The sequence below is a fragment of the Phascolarctos cinereus genome, unplaced genomic scaffold (assembly GCF_003287225.1).
Source record: "Phascolarctos cinereus isolate Bilbo 61053 unplaced genomic scaffold, phaCin_HiC Scaffold_726;HRSCAF=1367, whole genome shotgun sequence".
Lineage (NCBI taxonomy): Eukaryota > Metazoa > Chordata > Mammalia > Diprotodontia > Phascolarctidae > Phascolarctos > Phascolarctos cinereus.
This window is the reverse complement of record NW_027556098.1, coordinates 126,985,965-127,007,788: the sequence shown is the minus strand read 5'-3', so window position 1 is coordinate 127,007,788 and position 21,824 is coordinate 126,985,965. Positions and strand designations below refer to the sequence as shown.

The 21,824-nt window shown below is 40.2% G+C and overlaps 1 protein-coding gene across 1 annotated transcript in view; it reads right to left on the bottom strand.

Annotated features, from left to right (window-relative positions):
* The window catches only part of ESYT3 (extended synaptotagmin 3), a 94,453-nt gene extending 77,365 nt beyond the window's left edge, over positions 1 to 17,088 (bottom strand). The window contains 1 exon segment of the mRNA XM_020986120.2: positions 16,577 to 17,088. Coding sequence (XP_020841779.1) covers positions 16,577 to 16,879 — 303 coding nt within the window. The 5' untranslated portion in view covers positions 16,880 to 17,088.
* Between the last annotated feature and the right edge of the window lie 4,736 nt (positions 17,089 to 21,824).

The following is a 21,824-nucleotide window of genomic DNA, read 5'->3' as shown; positions in this document are numbered from 1 at the left end:
GCTAAGACAGAATGGGCAGTACTTGGTCCCTGATTCACCACAGGAGGCGATGGAAAGGAAGAGTCAGGCCACTGAGGTTCTGAGCCTGGATGATGAGGACAATGGTCATAGGAACAATAGGAATAGGGAAACTGGCATTGAGGCAGGTGTTTGTTTTGTCTTGGATATTTGAGTTTGAGATGCTGGCAGGACATGCTGGTGGAGATGTCTACAAAGAAGCTGGAAATGAAGAGCCAGATACTATTTTTATAATTAATTTTTGCTTATCTTAATAGAGAGTTGAAAATTTTTCCAGAGCATGTGCCCAGCTCTGCAGCTTCTGCTACTTCATTTGATGTCAAAGGTCCTCCCCATTTTCTTCTTTTTCAAGCAGTAAGTTTAACTTCCCTTAAAAGAGGGTGTCAAGACAGTTGAATGGTGCAGTGGGTAGAGCATTGGCCCTGGAGTAGGAAGGACCTGAGTTCAAATTTGGCCTCAGACATTAGCCATATGACCCTGGGCAAGTCATTTGACCCTTCTTTGCCTCAATTTCTTCATCTGTGACATGAGCTAGAAAAGGAAATGGCAAACCACTTCAATATCTTTGCCAAGAAAACCCCAAATGGGGTCATGAAGAGTTGGATACCACTGTAATGACTTAATAACAACAGCAGAAATTGTCTCCTTCAATGCCTCTTCTTTTGCCACCACCTTAGTTTAGGCACTCATTAACTCTTCCCCAGATTACTGTTAATAGCTTCCTGAGTGACCAGTATTCTTCCTCCAGTTTCTCTCTTCTCCATTCTGTCCTTTAGAAAGCTGGCAAAAGAATCTTTCTAATGCACAGATCTGACCATATCGGTCTCCTGCTCAAAAACTCCTTAGTCTGGCATTTAAAACCTCCCACAACGAGCTCCACTTTACATGGTGGAGAGAACTAGATAATAGTAATGATAATGACAACAGCTCTATTCCAGAGGACCAGTGATGAAGCAAACTACCCACTTACTGACATAGAGGTAATGGAGAATGAGAAATACATTTTGGATACAACCCATGAAGGAATTTGTTTTGTTTGACTATGCATATTTTCTTTTGTTTTTCTTTGTTTCAAGGAGTTGGAAAGAGTATGCAGCAAGAGGGACAGAGTTGTTTTAAAAAATGTAAAAAAAAAATAGTCATTGAAACATGTTTTTGAATTGCGCAGAAGACAGCAGAAGGAATTTGAGACAAGGAGAATAGCTTTGAAAATTACGTGTTGAATTTATTACACACTTGAAAAGAAAAGTGAGCCATATACATAACAGACATCTGCAGTTTAATGTATACTTCTCTTTCTGTTCTACATCATATATGGAAGTGCTTATTTTAGTCTATATTTGTAAAGTTCAGAAGTTTTAGAAAATGGAAAAAAACCATAAAATGTTAAAAAATTAATACAAAACAAAAGTATCCCTACAAGAATGAAATCAAACCCAGTGTGATTTCTGGCCTTTTCCCAACAGACAGCCCCCTCCCTCCTGACTTGGCAGTGAATGACAAAAATTACTTTAACAAAAGTGAAAAGGGGTAAAATTCAAACCTTTCAGTTTGAATGAGTTCCTTTAAACTCTAAGTTTTAATGCTTAAAGCATAGTCAGTCAAATAAGTGTAAATGACTGGTTATTAGCATCTTCCTTGTTTTGACAGATGATGAAGGGCACACTCAGGTACTGAGCACTTTAATGGAGAGTCAGGGTGTGGTGGTGATGAAGGAAAGGTCCAAAATGAGCTACTCTAATATAATCCTTTCCATTCCTCTCTCCACCACCCAGTTCCTTATTTGTGTATAACTATTCCTGCATAACTAATCCCCATCACTACTTCTTGGCACCTGCTCCACATTGCTGAACATGGCTAGACAAAGTCAAGAATCAGAACTGATTTTTTTACCTCCTTTAAATTCATGTTATATAACCTCAGTGGGAAGGGCAGCTAGGTGGCACAGCTGATAGAGTGGCAGGCCTAAAGTCAGGAAGACCTGAGTTCAAATCTGGCCTCAGCTATTATTAGTTATGTGTGACCCTGGGTAAGTCATTTACCTCTGTTTGCCCCAGTTTCCTCATCAGTAAAATGAGATGGAGAAAGAAATGGCAAACCGTTCCAGTATCTTTTCCAAGAAAACCCCAAATGGAGTCACAAAGAGTTGGACATGACTGAAACATGACTGAACAACAACAAAAAACTCAGTGGGGTACTTGTTACTGGGACCTAGATCAGGGGTTCTTAGCCTTTTTTGTGTCATGGTTCCCCTTTGGGAGTCTGGTGAAACCTATGGACCCCTTCTTTCTCAGAACAATGCTTTTAAATGCATGAAGGAAAATATATAGAATTACAAAGGAAACCTTGGTTCATGTGACTCAAAGTTAAAAAACCCCAATCTAGAGGATCATAGGAACTAGAGGTGAAAGGATTAAGCATCAGCTAGTTTAAACCCCTTACTTTACAAATGAGAAATAAAAGGCCACAAAGGGAAGGGTTCTTATCCAAGATTACACAGTCAATAGCAGAGATAGGATCCCCAAATGCTGTGCTCTCTTGATTATACCATTAGCAGTTCTTATTTTTGAAAATCTTTAGAAACAGAAACTTCCCATGTTTCTCTTAGAAATTTGTTCCCCTGTTTTATTACCTGGGAATTTAAGATATTCAACATGTAAGTCTAACCAAAATCTTTCCTTTAATATAAGCCTATTTCTTCTTGTCAACTTTCTATATGCAGTGACCACCATCCGAATAAGACAATAATTATTTAATATAATTTTCCTCTAATTGCACTAACTTCTCTTACAAGAAATATTTTAAAGTCCTTTATAGTTCTCCATAAAAAAGAAGAAAGCAGATACTATCTAATTACTTCTTTCTTTAAAAAACTATACCAAGCAAAATTAAAGATCATGGAAAGATTGTTGACAAATGTAAACAGTTTAGTTAGTTCAAACATTCTCTATTTCTCATTCTAGATCAAGGGTTCCAAACCTTGGGTACCTATACCTCCAAGCAGTAAAAGATATTTTTCTAGGAGTATGGTGAATATTTGGTAAACAACTGTATTATTCAATAAAAATTAATCACTTTCTTTTATTTCTTGTGCGCATGGAAAACTCAAAATTAATTTCCTTTTCTATTGAATAGAGGATATGGGAAGTTTTACAGAAAGCCAAAGGGTAGGAGTGAAAAAAGAGTGGGAACCCCTGTTCTAGAGCCTAAGAAAAGGTATATCTTAATTGTACTAAAACCTCATTTCTCAAATTTTGGTTGGGGGTGGCGGTAATGAAGGGAGTTTAGCCCAGTGATTTCATTGACTATTCAGATAAGCTACTCTTTTCTAAGTAGCTTATTACTGCCTGCAACACTGATAGATTAAGTGACTGTAGGAGGGTCATACAGCTATTTAGGAGTCAAAATCAGGATTTGAATCCAGGTCTTCCTGACTCTTCTGTGTTGCTTTTCAACTTCTAAAATACCAATGTAAAAAAAAAGTCAGTCTTTCCCTCTGACAAAGACCACATTAATACACTAAAGTATAGTCTATAAAACACACACATACACAGAGATCTTTTCATCTTAAAATCAGCCTAAGATTATATAACAAAGACTCTTACTGTTGTGATGGCAATACTCTTAATGGGCTGGCCCATGATACACAGGTGCATAAAACCAATTTGTGATGAGCATTATAAAAGTGACTAAACCCTGGGTAATCACTCATTATAACAAACACTTCTTCCACATGGGCTAACATGACTTTTTGACAGGAACTATTGTGGGACATACGAACATTGCTTCACTAAAGTCATAGGTAGTTATGTATTTAGAGCTAGAAGGAACCAAAAGTCATCTTGTCCAACCTGCTTATTATACAGATGGGAAAACTAAGGCCCAGGGAGTTTAAGTGATTTGTCCAATGTCACATTAATAAATAGGTGGAAATGCCAGGATATGATGTCACAACTTCTTTCTCTGAGATCTCATTATGGTCTGAAGATGGCCTTGAGATTTCAAAAGGTCATATCTATGGAGTTTAGGCAAGTTCTTCCAGGTTAGAAAGGCCTTGACTGCTGGCTTGGTTGGCCATCTGAGGACTGGCTTTGCTAAGTGTGGAGGGTGTCAACACCCAAAGGTTGGCCTTGTGTAATAAAGGGACAACAACTGGGTGAGTCGGTTAACCTCTATGTGCTTAAGTTTCCTCATCTGTAAAATAAAGAGGCTGTCATCATTGACAAAGTTAACAAAGAAGAAAAAATGGCAAATGTTGGAAGGTCTGCGGGAAGATGGGCACATTACAGTTGGTGGACTTGTGTATTGGTCTAGACATTCTGGAAGACAATTTAAAACTATGCTCCAAAAGTCACTGAGGTATACTTTTTGACTCATTGACACCACTAGTAGTTCCACACCCCAAAGAGATCAATAAACAAAGAAAAGGAGCCACATATATGACAATACGTATAGCAGCTCTTTTTGTGGTGGCAAAAAAATTAAAAACTAAGGGGGTACCTGCCCATCAACTGGGTAAGGGCTGGACAAATTATAGTATATGAATTTAAGGCAATACCACTGTATTTCATTCTAATGAATGTAAGAAACTATGAAAGGGATAGTTTTAGAAAAACCTGAGAAGACTTGTATGAACTGATAGAGTGAAGTGAGTTGAACCAGGAGAACAATTTCTACAAAAACAATACTGTAAAGACAAAAAAAACTCAAAAGACTTAAGAATTCTTTTTTAGGGCAATTGGGATTAAGTGACTTGCCCAGGGTCACACAGCTAGTAAGTGTCAAGTGTTTGGTCTGAGGCCAGATTTGAACTCAGGTCCTTGTGACTTCAGGGTTGGTGCTCTATCTGCTGTGCCACCTAACTCCCCCATCTTTTTTATTTTCTAATGGGTGGGGTGAGGTAGGAGAGAAAGAAAATTAATTTTAAAAATTAAATTAAAAATAAAATAAAACGGGAGAAGCTGGACCCAACTCTATGGTCCTTTAAACTCTAAATCTATGACTCTATGGACTCATGAAAGAGAGGACTAAGGCACAGAGAAGTGAGTTCCTACATTGTAGAGAGAGTATACCCCGAGCCTGAAATCACACACCCTTGAAGAATTGGAGAAAGTATTTTGGCATGCTATTGGGAATGAGAGACATCTGAAGTATGTTAACTAGTGTCAATAGATACCAAAAAATGTTAATTTCCCAGTGCTACCACTTTCCTACATTTCAAACACTCACAGTAAATAGTCCAGCCTGTGATCTTCCAAAAGAATGTAAGCCCCTTGAGGTTAAAGACTGTATCTTTTGTATCTCCGGCATGAGAGAGACGACAAGTAGCATAGTGAACAGAGAGCTGGCCTTGGAATCAGGAAGGCTTAGAAGCACTTTCTCTGGCACACAAAGGCTATATGACATTGGTCAAGTAACCTAACCTCTCAATATAACAAGAACCTCTCTAGGACTCTGTTGCAGAGCAGGAACTCATTGGCACCAGTAGAGGAATTTTTCTCTCCAGAGTTCCCAGAGTTACATAGATGAATTCACAGTTTAAATCTAGTGTGAGAGGCAGTGAATAGTAATGCACAGAGGACTGCCCTTATAGTCAGGAAGATGTGGTTTCAAATCGTGCTTCTGACCCATAGAATTTAGAGCTGGAAGGGCCCTTAGAAGTCATCTAATCCAACTTCTCCATTTTACAGATGAAGAAACTGAGGCCCTGAGACCCCAAGGTCAAGATCACCCGTGTAGTCCCTGGCAGGGTTAGGATTGGAACACATATCCACTAACACCACCTCAGTGCACTTGCCAATGCATTTTGCTGCCTCTGCTCATCCTAGCTGGGACCATGGGAAAATTGCTTAACTTCTCAATGTTCTAGGCATCTCTCTCAGGCTACAAATTACCAAGGGGATGCTGAATCAGTAGAGACAGCTTCCACAACTGAGTTCCTTACACAATGAAACCACAGATTACACACACACACACACACACACACACACACACACACACACACACACGCACATCCCTATGTGCAACTGTCACAGTGACTTAAACCTTGCTTATTGAAAAGATACATATGCAATAAATGAACAATCACAGACTGAAAAAAGGTTTCCTTTTAACCTATTTCTTTTGACCAATAAGGGAAATCTGAACTGCCAGGCACAAGGGAAGGCCACTTACCAGTACACACTGAAACTGTGCTAATATGAACAGTTGTGTTAAATGATCAGCAAAATCTTTAGTCTTACCACATCACAAGAAGATATTTTACCATGAAATTCTGCAGCTGGGTGGTGGGAAAGCATGTTTTATAACATTAAAACTTATGATGACACCTTCCCTTCTTTAGGCATCAAATTGCTTATCTGTAAAATGGGAATCATACTTTGCAACTTCCACAACTGTTGTAAGAAAAGTGCTACAGGAAAGCTGTAAAGTGCTCTGTTAAGTATGAATTTATGCATATCTCCTCCCAAATACTCCAAAATTGCTTTCTAAAAACAAAACAGTGAGAAGTCTAGTCAAAATGTTATTCAAAGGAGGGGGATGAGATTACTTTCATCTGGGGAGGGGTTTTTTGGATTCAGGGCTGGGAAGACTTCATGGAAGAGGTGGCAACTGGGTTGGATCTTTATAAATATGTCTTCCTTTTCCTAAATGGACCAGTCTAAAGTGTGTTAAAGAATGGAGGGTGAAGAGTCCCTTCTTTTTCCAGTATGAGTAAAAAGCACGGATATAAGAAAAGGCAGAACAAAAATAGGGATGGTGTGCATTTGAGAAATCTACTTTGGATCAGAGTATATGAAGAGAAGTAGAAATATGATAAACCTGGAAAAGGAGGCAGAACTCTATCCTGATCAGCTCTTTATCTCAGTCTTGAAAACAACTATTCCAAACCATTTTCTTCTCTCCCACCAACCACACCCTCCACCACACACTTACAGTGGACATTCCTACTTCATGTAGTTGAGACCATCCAATATTAATTTCCTCAACTTTCTTTTCTTTCCTTTTTTTTTTTTGGATTAGGCAATGGGGTTAAGTGACTTGCCCAGGGTCACACAGCTAGTAAATGTTATGTGTCTGAGGCCAGATTTGAACTCAGGTCGTCCTGAATCCAGGGCTCAACTTTCCTCAAAACTTGGCATCATGATCAACTCTTCCTTTCTTCACTCTAGCCACAGAAGATATAGCCCTACAATTCCTTAAAGCCGGTCCCTTCATCTATGACCTTAATTTTACTTTTTCTTGCCTCCTCTCACCTTCAATCTCTCCCTCTCCATTGGCTACTTCCCATCTGCCTACAAACTTGCTCAGGTCTCCCTAAGCCTTGACTTGACTTTTCTACCCTATCAAATTACTGTCCCATGGTTCTCTCCTTTTCACTGAACATATTCTAAAGTATACTTTTTCATATTGCAGAATCAGAGGCACCACAGTCTCCTGGTTCTCCTCCTCTTCCTACATCTTTTAACTTCCTTCTGTCCATTACCACATCAGCATCTTCCTGCCCCTTTAGTATAATTGTTTCTCGGGGGGGGAGGGTCTGTCTTCTCTCCCCCCCCCAATCTCATTCAGTCCCCAGGCTTCTACCACCACTCTGCAGATGACTCCTAAATTATGCTCCAGGTCTTAGCCTTCAGCATGTCTCTTTCAACACCTCAAACCCAGCACATTTAATATAAGCCCATTATTTTTCAAAATAAACCTGTTTTTCCTTCTGTCAGTGACATTACTATCCACTTGGTCTCCCACAATCAAGTAATCCTTGACTCTTTCCTCTCCCTCACCTCCCATGTGCAATCAGTTCTCAGGTCTTATGGATTCCACCTCTGCAACATTTCTCACAACTGTTCCTTCCTCTCTGTCTCCACAATCACTACCTGAGTACAGGCACTCATTAAAAACTCACAACCATCTACCTGAACTATTATAATAAGCTCAAGAACAGGTCTCCTCACCTCCATTTCTTCAGTTGTGAGAATAAATGAGATATTTCTAAAGCTCTTTACCAACTCTAAATTGCTACATAAATGGTAGCTATTATATTAGGGGTGTTACTACATATAAAGGAACTTGCCTGAGAGTATATTACAGTAGGAAGAGTAGAAGCCAGAAGCAAAGTTACATTCCTCAGGTTAGAACCACGAGGAGTCTCAATCCCTTGGGTGTTGGCATCAGAGGATTGGAAGTCCATATTCCATCCCATTTATTGCCAGATACACATCTTGGTACTGATTATTTCATAAGACATCAATAAGATATGGAGGAGCAAGATCTAAAGTTGCATAACCTGTGGTATAGGTAAAATAGTGCTAGAATTAGGAGTTAGAAGATTGGGGGTTTGAAGTAGAAGAGTGAGAACTTGAATTGTATGAATCTGAACAAATCCCTTAATCTCTCTGAATTTCAGTCATTCAGTTTTTTAGATGAGAAAATTGGACAGTGGTAACAATATTGGTTTTAGAGTCAAAGGTTCAAATCCCAGCTCTTCTACTTCCTGCCTGTAGAACACTGGATAGCTAGGTGGCACAGGGGAGAGAGTACCAAGCCTGGAGTCAGACAGACTCATCTTCCTGAAATTCAAATCTGGCCTCCTACACTTACTAGCTGTGTGACCCTGGACAAGTCACTTAACCTCTGCCTACCTAAATTTCCTCATTTGTACAAATGAGGATAATAATAGCACCTGACTACCAAAGTTGTGAGGATTAAATAAAGTAAGTTTTCTAAAAGTGCTTTGTAAACCTTTAACCTTAAAGTGCTATATAAATGCTAGCCATCATCATCATCATCATTATTATACTCCTATGATCTCTGAGTTCCCCTTTCAGCCCTAAGTTCTATAATGCTGTAACTAAAAAATTGCTGTGTTGAAGCTGCCTATCCCTTCCAGGGGACAGACCCAGCCTGAAAGCTAACTAGTTTTCATCATAAACTCTCAGGGACCTTGACAGGTCATCTGAGTCCACTTCCCTTACTCCAAATAGAACCACACCTAGTCTAAGCCTCCCCAAATAGAAAGGTCTTTTGTTGTTGCCTTTCAAAAACAGACCCTAGAGTTCTAAGCGTCTAGCTTTAAGATCTAATTGCTGAGCAACCGGGCCAGTAAAAAGCCACAACAGTTTTTACTTCCTCTTTAATTAAGAAAAGTATCAATACAGGAAAGGCAGTTGTACTTAGACTCCAAGTAATCCCAACCATATATGTATACAAAAGACAGTCCAGCAGACTGAGAGCAAGCATCCAAGTGAGGAAGACTAGGGTGCAGGTCCCACCCCTTTGACCAATCCTGTCTCTGTGCCTCCAGCACACACTTAACTAGTCAATACCGCACTCTGAGGCTGCAAGTTACAAAATAGTGGTTAGTCTGCCATGGTAGAGGACATTTTCTCATTAGGAATAACTCTACATTGATGAAATAAATAACAGGTCTATGACCAAATACATACATACATATATATATATATATATATATGTATGTATATATATATGTATGTATATACATATATATGTATACACACACACACACACTATATATATATATATATATATATATATATATATATACACATATATATACACACACACATATATAAATACAGACTATAGAATCTCAGACTCTTAATTGGGGGGAAAGTAAGACACTCAATATTTTATCTACTTGAAGGGAGGGGAGAAGTACGGATTATAAAATTGAAAGGCATCTCACCTCCCATTATGATGTTCTAGTGATAGAGACAGATGGAGGGGGGGAAGGAGGGAGAGAGAAAGAAAGAGACAGAGAGAATCTACCCAAGAACTGGAGAATGCATGGCAAAAAACCACAAAGCATTGCCAGCTGATTGTCAATCCCTGATGGGTCCTGAACTATGCAGAAGAAATAATCATAGCTGATCTTCAGGCACCCCCAATCCTGGGGGAAATGGACTGGAACTTAATTCAATTAAGACTGACATATAGAGATTCTAGTTTGGTTGTTTGTTTCCCGGCAATCAAGGTTAAGTGACTTGCCCAAGGTCATACAGCTAGTACAGTCTGAGGCAGTATTTGAACCCAGGTCCTCCTAACTCCAGGGCTGGTACTCTATCCACTGCACTACACAGCTGCCCTGTGTAGCCTAATTTCAAACTTTTCTCACAGCTTTTTTCATACCGCTTCAACGCTTCTTCTTCCTCATCCTCTCTCCAAATTATGCATCCTTCAAGTTTCACCTTTACCATAAAGTCCTCCCAGTTACTCAAACTGTTTCTTCTTTCCCCCAACCTCCCTCTGAGAGATTTCTTTCATTGTTCATGTTTGAATACCCTGTTTCTGCAACCAGACTATAAGCTTGCCCAGGACCTTTCCTCTTCTCATACTTCAATACAACAAACATCTTACTATGCATCAACTATATTCAAGGCACAGGGGATTTTTGGGATCTTAACCTCCAGAAGCAACTAAAATATAAGTTAAGTGCATGCATTCTTTTACTGGTGCTTGGTTCCCAGCTTTACACCCTAATTCAGACTCTTTTCCCACCCTCAGACTGAAGCATTGTGTCTGCAAAAAAGGAAGATGATCTCATTTGTGGTTAAAAGTTTCTTGGTCCAGCTTCAGGGCCCTGTGGGATGGAGCACAATGATGATAGAGCTGGGAAGAGAGCACCTGCTGCTCCATACCTACCCTCCTGAGATGCAACCTCTGTCTCTACCTGAGCTCTAAACATTTGGTTTTTGAGAGGGTTGGGGCTGATTCCTGCCTCCATTAGGAATCTAAGTAACTATTAGTTCAGAGCAGTTTGAATGTGAGGTGCCTGTCCCTTTCCTTGCACAGTCCATTCTAGCCATCATCTGTAAAAAGTTTCAATACAGAAAAGGTAGTTGTACTTAGACTCTAAAAAAATCCCAACTATAGACGTCTACAAGAGGCAGCCCAGGAGATTGAGAGCAACCATCCAAGTAAGGAATACCAGGGTTCAAGTATCACCTTTGACATGTCAGGTTCAGAATTTGAGAAAGAAGGGAAAAAATCCTGCTTTACCCTAATGACTTTAAGAAACAATGTGACAAAGTGGGCAGAATCCTGGATATGGAATAAGGAAGACCTGAGTTTGAATGCCACCTCTGACACCAGCTTGGTGACCATGAAACAAATCACTTCATATCTCGGTTCCTCATGAGTTTAATATCTGTAGTAATCACCTCACAGGATTGTTGTTAACTCAAAAGAGCTAATATGCAACCTTTAAAAGCAGGAGTCCTTAACCTTCTTTGGGTCATGAAGCTCTTTGTCAGTCTGGTGGAAGATTAAGGATTCTTTCTCAGAATAATGTTTTAAATGCATAGAATAAAATACACAGGATTACAAAATAAACCAATTATACTGACATAAAGACGTATTTTTCCCCATCCAGTTCCGTGGACACCTTGGAGTTCCATGGACCCCAGGTTAAGAATTCCTTTTTTAAAAGTATTATACTAGGGGCAGCTAGGTGGTGCAGTAGGTAGAGCTCCAGTCCTGGAGTCAGGAGGACCTGAGTTCAAACCTGGCCTCAGACACTTGACACTTACTAGCTGTGTGACCCTGGGAAAGTCACTTAACCCTGATTGCCTCACCAAAAGAAAAGTATTATATTAATGTGAGCTATTACTGTTTTTTTCTCCTCCTGTGAACTTCCAAATTAGAAAAACTAGCTGGGTAACTCCTCATTATTTCAGAGACTGACATATGGGCATCGACATCATCCTGGATCAAACCAAATCCCAGTCATCTTTCAAACCCCACCTGCTCTAAGACTGAAGCCTTCCCATGACAGCTGCCAGATTACACTGTTCTCTTCTGCCTCTAGTCACTGCACCACTCCTTTGACACTGTTATTGCCTTATATCGTTACTTTTACTTTTCACATGTGTGTACAGCCTCCCCACCTAAATCATAATATCCTCCAGGACAACTGCAAAAATCTACCAGGAATGTTAACAGCCTGAGCAAACCAGGGAAGAAGATATGTTGGATGGAAAAAAATACATACTCATTTCCAAAAGTCCAAGGAAAAGCAGAATGATCCCTTGTCAGAAAAGTCTATTGCAGAGGGGATTCCCACATTCTGTAGGAGGTAGAATTAGAGGGCTGGAAGGACCCTTTCAACTTTAAAATTCTCTGATTCAAACACATTATCAAGAGCTGAATGACAATAACCATCCCAGTACTGTAATAGGAGGCAGTAAAAATATTCAGTTACCTTGTATAACAGTATTTAAAATTCAAGGCCTTCCTTTCAAAAATACATTTTTGTTATTCAGTCATGTCCTACTCTTTGTGACCCCATTTGGGGATTTCTTGGCAAAGATGCTGCAGTGGTTTGTCATTTCCTTCTCTGGTACATTTTACAGATGAGGAAACTGAGGCAAACAGGGTGAAATGACTTAGCCAGGATCAACAGCTAGTAAGTGTCTGAGGCTGGATTTGAACTCAAGAAGATGAGTTTTTCTGACTCCAGACCCGTCTTCTATCTAGTTTGTTTTATGTACTGTGTGTACATTACAGACCTATTATTGCCACATTTACCCAAACTATTCTTGAACCTACTTATTTATACTTTCGGCCTCTACATCAATATCTTCTTTAAGGAATAGGATTCCATACATTTTCTACACGCATTGTAAAGAACCCTTTTTGTTCTTTATTTTGGTGACCAAGAGCATGTGTATCCTCATCAATAACTTTTAATGGGATGCAATAGTAGAAAAAGTAGCAGATTTGAAGCCCTGGTTTGGAGGACCTGGTTTGAACTCTGACACTGGCACTTAGCACCTGTGTGACCTTGGACAGGTCACTTAATCTTTATGGGCCTTTGTTGCCTCATCTGTAAAATGAGGTTTCTGGACTAGATGACCTTCAAGGTCCCTTCCCTTTCTTAATCTATGATCACATCATACAGGGGTCAGGGTATCCAGGGTGTCACTTTATCTTTTTGCTACTTTATCCACCTCTAGAAGAATTCTAATGATATAGATAAAGGCAAAAGCTTAGGAGCATCTCTTGGCTCTGGGCATTCTCTCTGACTGTCCCAAGGGAATACTTTCCCTCCTCTCCAATGATTACTGACCTCCCTGGCTTCCCAACTAAAATCCTACCTTCTACAAGAAGTTTCTCCAACCTTCCTTAATTAATTCTAATGTTTTCCCTCTGTTAATTATTTCTTACTTATTCTGTATATAGTTTGCTTTTTTACATATTTGTTTGCATGTTGTCTCCCCAGTTAGACTGTAAGCTCACTGAAGGGAGGGACTGTCTTTTGTGAATTTTTGTATCCTCAGAGTTTAGCACAGTGCCTGGCACATAGCAGGTAATTAATAAATGTTTACTGATCAATTGTCTGTCTTGTATCAGTTTTTTCTCATATTTTTGAAAATAGGTCTGACCACATGGGCCATTATAGTTTAGGAAAATCCGCCCTGTGTAGCCATCTGGACTTGACTCTGTCTTTTCCTAGGATGATACTGATATTAGACATTTGTTTTAACTTCAGCAAGAAGGAACATCTCAGGGTTACACAGTCCCACCCAGACAGTCACCCAACCACAAAGCCCAAGGTACAAATGATCCCAAGGACTATTTGGCAGATCCATTAGGGAGAAAACTCCAAACAAAGGTGACTGGATGATGCTGAAGCTATGATCCTACCTTAAGGGTGGAAAACCTTTTGCCTTTGTAGAATACTTGCCTTGGGCTATATAAAATTGTCTATTGGCCACTCCCTTATCTCTATAGTAAATATCAGTAAAGACAACTCTGTGAGAAGATGCATGTCCTGAGGCCTTACAAGGTTTACCTCAGAGTTTTGCTTGGCATTTTGAGGGGAAAGATTTAAGTGAGAAGTAAGAGTTGGGCTTGTCAATGGGACCCCAACAGAGTGTACAGTTGTGTCAGGTAAGAGGGTGGAATACTGCAGAAGAGGTTATAGCATTCAGCCTTATTCCATACCTCTCTTTCAAAGCTGGACCTGAGGGAAGCTGAAAACTGGGAAAGAATTTTTACAAAGTCTCTGAGAAGGGTCTCATTTCTAAAATATATAGAGAACTAAGTCAAGTTTATAAGAATACAAGTCATTCCCCAACTGATAAATAGTCAAAGGATATGAACAGGCAGTTCTCAGATGAAGAAATTACAGCTATCTATAGTCATACGAAAAAAATGCTCTAAATCACTATTGATTAGGGAAATGCAAATCAAAACAACTCTGAGGTACCATATCACACTTATCAGATTGGCTAACATGACAAAGCAGGACAATGATAAATGTTGGAGAAGATACAGGAACACTAATGCATTGTTGATAGAGTTGTGAAATGATCCAACCATTTTGGAGAGCAATTTGGAACTATGCCCAAAGGGCTATAAAAATGTGTATACCCATTGATCCAGCAATAGTACTTCTAGTGCTATATCCCAAAGAGATCATAAAAATGGGAAAAGGACCCACATGTACAAAAATATTTTTAGCAGCTCTTTCTGAAGTGGCAAAGAATTGGAAATTGAGGGGATGCCCATCAATTGGGGAATGGCTGAACAAGTTGTGGTATATGAATGTAATGGAATACTATTGTGCTATAAGAAATGATGAACAGGCTGACTTCAGGAAAACCTGGAAGGACTTGTATGGTCTGATGATGAGTGAAGTGAGCAGAACCATGAGAACATTGTACACAGTACCAGTCACATTGTGTGATGACTAACTTTAATAGACAGCCCTTCTCAGCAAGACATCTCTAAAAGTCTCATGACGGAAAATGCTATACACATCCAAAGAAAGAACTATGGAGTTTGAATGCAGATTGAAGCAAACTATTTGCTCTTTTTTCTTCTGTTTTGTTTTGTTTCCTCTTTCTTGTGGTTCCTCCTACTGGTTCTAAGTCTTCCTTACAACATGACTAATGTGAAAATATGTTTAATAGGAATGTATATATAAAGCCTATATCAGACTTTGTGCTGTCTTGGGGAGGGAGGGGGGGGAAGGGAGGGGGAGAAAAATTTTAAACTCAAAAGTTTATGGAAGTGATTGTTGATGAATCAAAATAAATAAATTTTTTTTTTAAAAAAGAAGTTGGACCTGGAGGATGGGCCTGCCACCATCCAAACCCACAGATTTGAAGCTACCCACTTTGGGTTGTGTTTCGTTTATCCCCTTCCTCTCCATCTCTGCTTTTTTTTTTTGCTGAGGCTATTGGGGTTAAGTGACTTACCCAGGGTCACACAACTAGTGAGTGTTATGTGTCTGAGGCCCGATTTGAATTCAGGTCCTCCTGACTCCAAGGCCAGAGCTCTATCCACTGTGCCACCTAGATTTCCCTTTGCTTTATTTTTATCTCAGTCCTATAATTGATTATACCATCAAACTGAGATTTTTGGGGGGGAGTCATATTTATGAAAGTCTATTTCCTCTGATTATCTTTTTTAAACAGGTGATATAAATGTTTCAGATTTCCCGTTTAAAAAAAAAACAAACAACAATAATTTTAGCTGAAAGTCGATGTTGTTGTTTTCACTTGAGTGTTACCCACTACCGATTCTGTCTTTTATGATCCAGAGGCCCTCAGTTCCCCTGGCCCCCCCAAAAGTTTCCTATTCCTGCCTGATATAAGAGGCCTGTGAGGCACAGTAGAAAGAACACTAAATTTGAAGTCAGGTGTCAAGCTCTTCCACTTACTATTTTGGGATCTTGAGTATGATCTTGGGAAAGTTATTTCCCTTCTTTTCGGTCTCAGTTTATTCATACCAAAAATGAAGTGGTTGGATTAAATGACCTCTAAGATCTTTTCAAACTCTAATTCCAATACTACTCTATGAACTGGAGGTGGGGAGAACAACACTGGGGTCAGCCTTTACAGTAGCAAGGAATGGGGAAGAAGCCCTAAGATTTGAAAGAACTAAGAGGAGGTTTTGCTCCCAGAGAGGGAGGAGTTGAGGAGTGTCACCCAAAGAACCGGGAGCAATCTCTTCCTCTTCTCATCTCCCAGCACACCTTGCCTTGACAATAGATACCTTGTGGAAACTGCTTTCTGTTACAGTTAGACTGGGTTCCTTGAGAACCCAGAGAGCCTCATACATCTTTGTATGCCTGATGGATACGTAATGAATGAATACAAAGTGTGTTCTGTAAGGGAGAAAGCTTTCCCTTCCAGCAAGCAAAGTCAACCAAACTAAAGGCTAACTAAATTGACACAGCAGAAGTAGTTAGATGTGAGTGGGAAGGAAACCCAAACAACAGGAGGCTGTGGCAGGCTCCCTCCACTTTCCTTCCCTCAAAATTCAAGTTTCTATTTTTCCCTATACAGACCGAGCTCTTGGCCAGATCACACCCGTTTTCTGGGCCTCAGTCTCCTTCCCTGATTAAAGTAAGAGAGAGCTGGCCTCTCGAAGGTCCTTTAGAGAGCTGGTTTCTAAGTTGGTTTCCAGTTCTAACACGCTATAAAATCTCCTGGGTGGAGGCTGGTATCTTCCTTTCTTCCTTCCTTCGCTCTCCTTTTCTCTCTTGGCGGGACCTCAGTGCCCCACAGCCCCAGGCCCTCTCACTCACCCAGGCAGGCAGCTGCTGGTCCCGGAGCTCCTTGCCGATTAATTGTCGTTCGTTGTCCAAGAACTCGAAGGCGGCAGCCAGGCGCGAGTGCTTCCAGCGCCGGTTCTTGCGCCACCACATCCACAGGAAGGCTCCGAGGATCAGCCAGGTGAGGCTCAGCCCCAGGTAGCCGGCTAGGTAGACGGGCGCCAGGTAAAGCAGCACCCGAGCCACGAAGCCGTACAGCTCGGGCAGCAGCTGGCTGGGCAGCTGCGGCTCCTTGACTCCCGGCTCCGCCCCCGCTGGGCCCCCCTGCGTCTCCATCTTCCCAGCGACTTGTCTCCACAGCTCTCCGCCGGCCGGGGTCTCCTGCTCTTGTTACTGGCGCTCACCCAGGGGAAGGGACGCGCGCTCTGGTGCAGTGGTACATTTGCTCCTCCAGAAGATGAGGACCAGGACTGGAGGAGGTCGCGGCTGAGCTCCAGCGGCTCCTCAGAGGCAGCCCTTTTACGCAGCCACCGCCCACTGGCAGTCTCGGTGCGCTCTCAGTGGCGGATTAGAGAGCACCCAAAACCAGGAGGACGTTCCCCTTCCTGGGCGCTGGGTCCTAGCACAGCTCACCGGGACGAGTCTCCGCCCTATCAGAGCCTGCCCGGTAAAGAAGTGCCAGGAGGGGAGGTAGCTTAAAGAACTGGGCTGTGGGCCACAGAAGAGCAGGGGCTGGGTAGGTCACTGTGCAGACCACCTCACCTCAGAGAAACAAGCAGACACGCCCCCTTTGGACGAAAGAGGCCAGGTGCTAAGCAACAAGTTGTAATGTCCATTAACTGCCCAGGACTCAGCTCTCTCAGATCACCATCAGTCCTCTTGCTGGTTTCCCAAAGAGGGTGAAGATTTCTTCCACCCTTCCCTGGGACATCTTCCTTTGTCGGGGTAAATCATGCTCGAATAAGTTCCTTGGTAAAGGAAATCCCTCACCAGGAGCTCCTTCTATGAATGAAATGACAGTTCCAATTAAAAACAAAACAGAACAAAACAAACAAAAAACTTCTTACTTCGTCCTAGGGGGACAAATATACTTGTGGATACAGGTGATTCACACTTTCAAAAAACCTTGTTAAAGTAACGTATGAGAGACAGAATGTGGCAGATAAAGAATTGGAGTAAGGAAGCCTGGATTTGAATTCTGTCTCAGATACTTAATGTGTGGCCCTAAGCAGGTCACTTAATAGCTGTTTGCCTCAGTTTCCTCACTTGTTAGATGTGTATTGTATTCAACTGCCTAAATTTAATATCATATAGTAACAAGGGCTGTTTAAAAAAAAGCAAAACTAAGTTACTAAGGAGTTTTAATCAGATACCAAGTAGCCCTTCATGTGTCAGCAACCCCTAAACTGCCCCGATGTAGTTATCTTCCTTAACTTTTAAAAATAAATGTTCAGTGAAGATGGTGCCCAGTAAAACATTAATGATTAAAAAGTATTCAAGCAATACAAGTTTGTTAAGCTCTCTCCATAAAATGCTAAGGCGTTAGGGATAAACTACAGGAAGATTGGTTATGCCTGCCTGAGTGGATGGATAACTGACAGGTGATTAAGGGCTGACAAGTTGGACATAATGCATGGGGAGGGGGCAGAGAATCTTAATATGGTCACATATATTGGAATTATGATTCAGTAAAGGAAACTAGAAGCCACTGTAGATTATTCTATATTATTTTGGCAGACATTGACCCAATGTACTATTACGGACAAAAAAAGTTAAACTAGAATATTGTCATTTTATATTAATAAATCAAGAATCTGTGAGATTTCCTTAGTGTGAGAACTGTACCCATATACATCATAACCATCCAAAGCTTACTAGATGAGTTTTTAGAAGGCTCTGTTTTATGTAATATATATATATGTATGTATATATATATATAATGTAAGATATGTATTATATATACATATATAAACAAGGTATGATACTAGGTGATACAAAAGTGATACTGTACTTTGTACTCTGAGTTGATTAGGCTATATCTAGAGATCATAACTGACACTGACAACTAGAGCATATCTAAAGAATGGAAACCAGATTGTCTGGTTTGATGTCTCATCACTATCAAGTCTTCTGCTTTGGGGTTTACTTTGACCTTTATTTCAATCAATCCGCCATCTGATTGTATAAAGACAGCTGATTCTGAAAAAAAAACCTGCTAGCTACAATTATCCACTCATGTCTGACCTGTTAAAATAATCAATTTCATTTTAAAATTGTATACTTTTGTACTTGCTATTTTTAGCACCTTCCAACTCTTTGCTTAAAGAGAATTCATCATGTATATGAGAGAGGCTTCTAACTATCCTACAAGATTTTGCCCTCTTTCATTTCTTCATCCTCTACCAGTCTTCACTGCCCCATCCTGTGCCCACTTTCACATTGAAATAATTGAATATAAGCATATATTAGAATATTAGAGTATATTTAGTTTGTATTATCTTGTCAAGTAGGGAAATTCTGTGAAGAACTTCATCACCTGCAATAGATGTTGGCATCCAAGATGAAATTATCTTCATAGGGAACTGCTTGCTTATACTCAATTCAACCACTATAAATGGAGATGATCAAACCTGACATGAAATATTTCTTGTTTCCTTGTGGATATATGATGAAACTAACTCCTCCATCCCCCTAAGAGCTGGGAAGATTGTTAGGCTGCTGTGGTGGTGGCCACAGGCAATGCCCTATAGATGCTCATGGTTTAGTGGATAGAGAGCTGGCCCTGAAGTCAAGATGACCTAGGTTCTAGTCCCAACTCTGAAACCTACTATCTATGTGATCATGGACAAGGCCCTTAACCTCTCAGAGTTCTAGGTAACCAAGACTGTAAATTGCAGAGAAGGTGCCAATCTGAATTGGTAGATAGAGTTCCTTGTGTCAGTGAAGTCACGGATCTAAATTCCTCTTCCCATCTCAGATACTACTATTATCATTAAGATGCAAAGGGGACACTTAAGGTTCCTATTAGCAATATGAGGGAAGACTAGGAAGGGGAAGAAGCATGTGGAACTTCTATGCATTGTTTCAATTATTGCATTTGGAGAAGTTGAGAAGTATGTTGGGGGAGAGGAGATGATAGCCAAAGAATTGTTTCAAGCCCTTCTGAAAAAAAGCAGGATAGCCTTCTATCTTATCCTTACCTTAAAAGCTATCTTAAGGACAGAAGAAAACCTTAAGAACCTTCCTTGGAAGATAATGCTTTTGATTAAGTTCCATTTCACTTAGGCCACTATCTCTCTCTAGACTGACCCCCACCTTGGAACCTCGATTTTCCATTTGTGAAATAGCCTTTAAAATTTTTCCTTGAATTTTAGGGTTTTTTTTACCAATTACCTATAAAAATATTTTTAATCTTTATTTTTTTTAAATTTTGATTCCAAATTCTCTTCTCTCCTTCCTCCTCCCCTATCACTGAGAAGGCAAGCAATTTGATGAAGGTTATACATGTGCAGTCATGCAAAACATTTCCATATTAGTCATGTTGTGGGAAAAAAACCATAGACAAAAAATCCCCAAGAAAAACAAAGTTAAAAAAACCCAGTATGCTTTGATCTGAGTTCAGATTCTACTAGTTCTTTCTCTGGAAGTAGATAGCATTTTTCATCATAGGTCCTTCAGAATTGTCTTAAATTTTTGCTGTGAATAGCTAAGTCATTCACAGTTGCTCATTGTACAATGTTCTCCTGGTTCTGATCACTTCACTTTGCATCAGTTCATGTAAGTCTTTCCAGGTTTTTCTGAAAGCATCCTGCTCATCATTTCTTATAGCACAATAGTATTCCATTACATTCATATACCACAACTTATTCAGCCATCCCCCAATTCTTGGGCATCCCCTCAATTTCCAGTTCTCTGTTACCACAAAAAGAGCTTCTGTGAATATTTTTGTACGTATATGCCCTTTTCCCTTTTTTTTCTCTTTGATCTTTTTGGGATAGACTTAGCAGTGGTATTGCTGGGTCAAAGGTATTCACAGTTGGATAGACCCTTGGCTATAGTTCCAAATTGCTGTCCAGAAAGGTTGGATCAGTTCAAGAACCCACCAATGGTACATTAGTGTCCCAATTGAAATAGTCTTCTGATTGGTCTTTCAGATTTGTCTCTCTTCTCCAATCTATCTTCCGACCAAACTGCCAAAGTAATTTTCCCAAAATGTAGGACTGACCATTTTATCCTCCTACTCCATAAACTTCAGTGGTTCTCAGTGACCTCTAGGAATGAATATAAAGAAGTCTTTTGGCATTTAAAACTCTGTACCATCTGGCTTTTTCTATTTTGCTAGTCTTTCTATACTTTGCTTCCCTCCATATATACAACAATTCAGCCTCACTAGTCTATTTGCTGTTCCTTAAATACTATTCTCCATCTCTCGTTTCTTTGACTTTGTATACTGGCTGTCCCCCATGCCTGGAATACTGGCTCTCTCCTCTCCCCTCAGCCTTCTAGTGACCTTGGCTTCCCTTGGAACTCAACTCAAATGCCTACTGTTAGGAGGCCTTTTTTGTCCCCCCCTTTCCTCCTGAAGCTGCTAGAATCCTTTCCTCTAAGATAATCTTCCTTCTACTTTGTATTTATTATGTATTTGCCTATTTATTTATGTGTTGTCTCCACCATCAAAATGTAAGCTCTTTGAGGGCAGGGACTATGTTTGCCTTACTTTGTATACTCATGGCTTAGCATACTGCCTGGCACATAATAAGGTTCTAATAAATGTTTGTTAATTAATTGAAATTTGTTTGGTTATTAAACCCTCTAAATTTAAACATTTATTCTGAGGTTTAAAGAGTTTACAAATCTACAGGGAGCCATGCTGGCCCTATGAATACTTCTTCAGAAGTTGGATAACCCCTGTCTGTGACTTCCTCTTTCACAACAAGCATGCTGCCCTCTGGTTAGTTTAGGACTCTGACTTATAGCACAATTCTGTAGCCTATCTCAGTGTCCTATATTCCAAATCTTTCCTGATTGTCTTCTCCCCCTGGTATGAGACCTTACACATCCAGTGTTTCTGTTCTTTTAGGGCCATGCTAGATGACAGCTAGCTTATCGTATCAATGGATACTGCAATATGCTGATGGCTAAGAACACCACTCCTTCCCCATGTTACTGGAATCCTGAATAGTTCATGCTGATGAATTATTCCAAAGGAATAATTAATGTCAATAATTTTAGATACACAAGAGGACCATGACATCAGGGAGGTGATGCCATGACATACAAG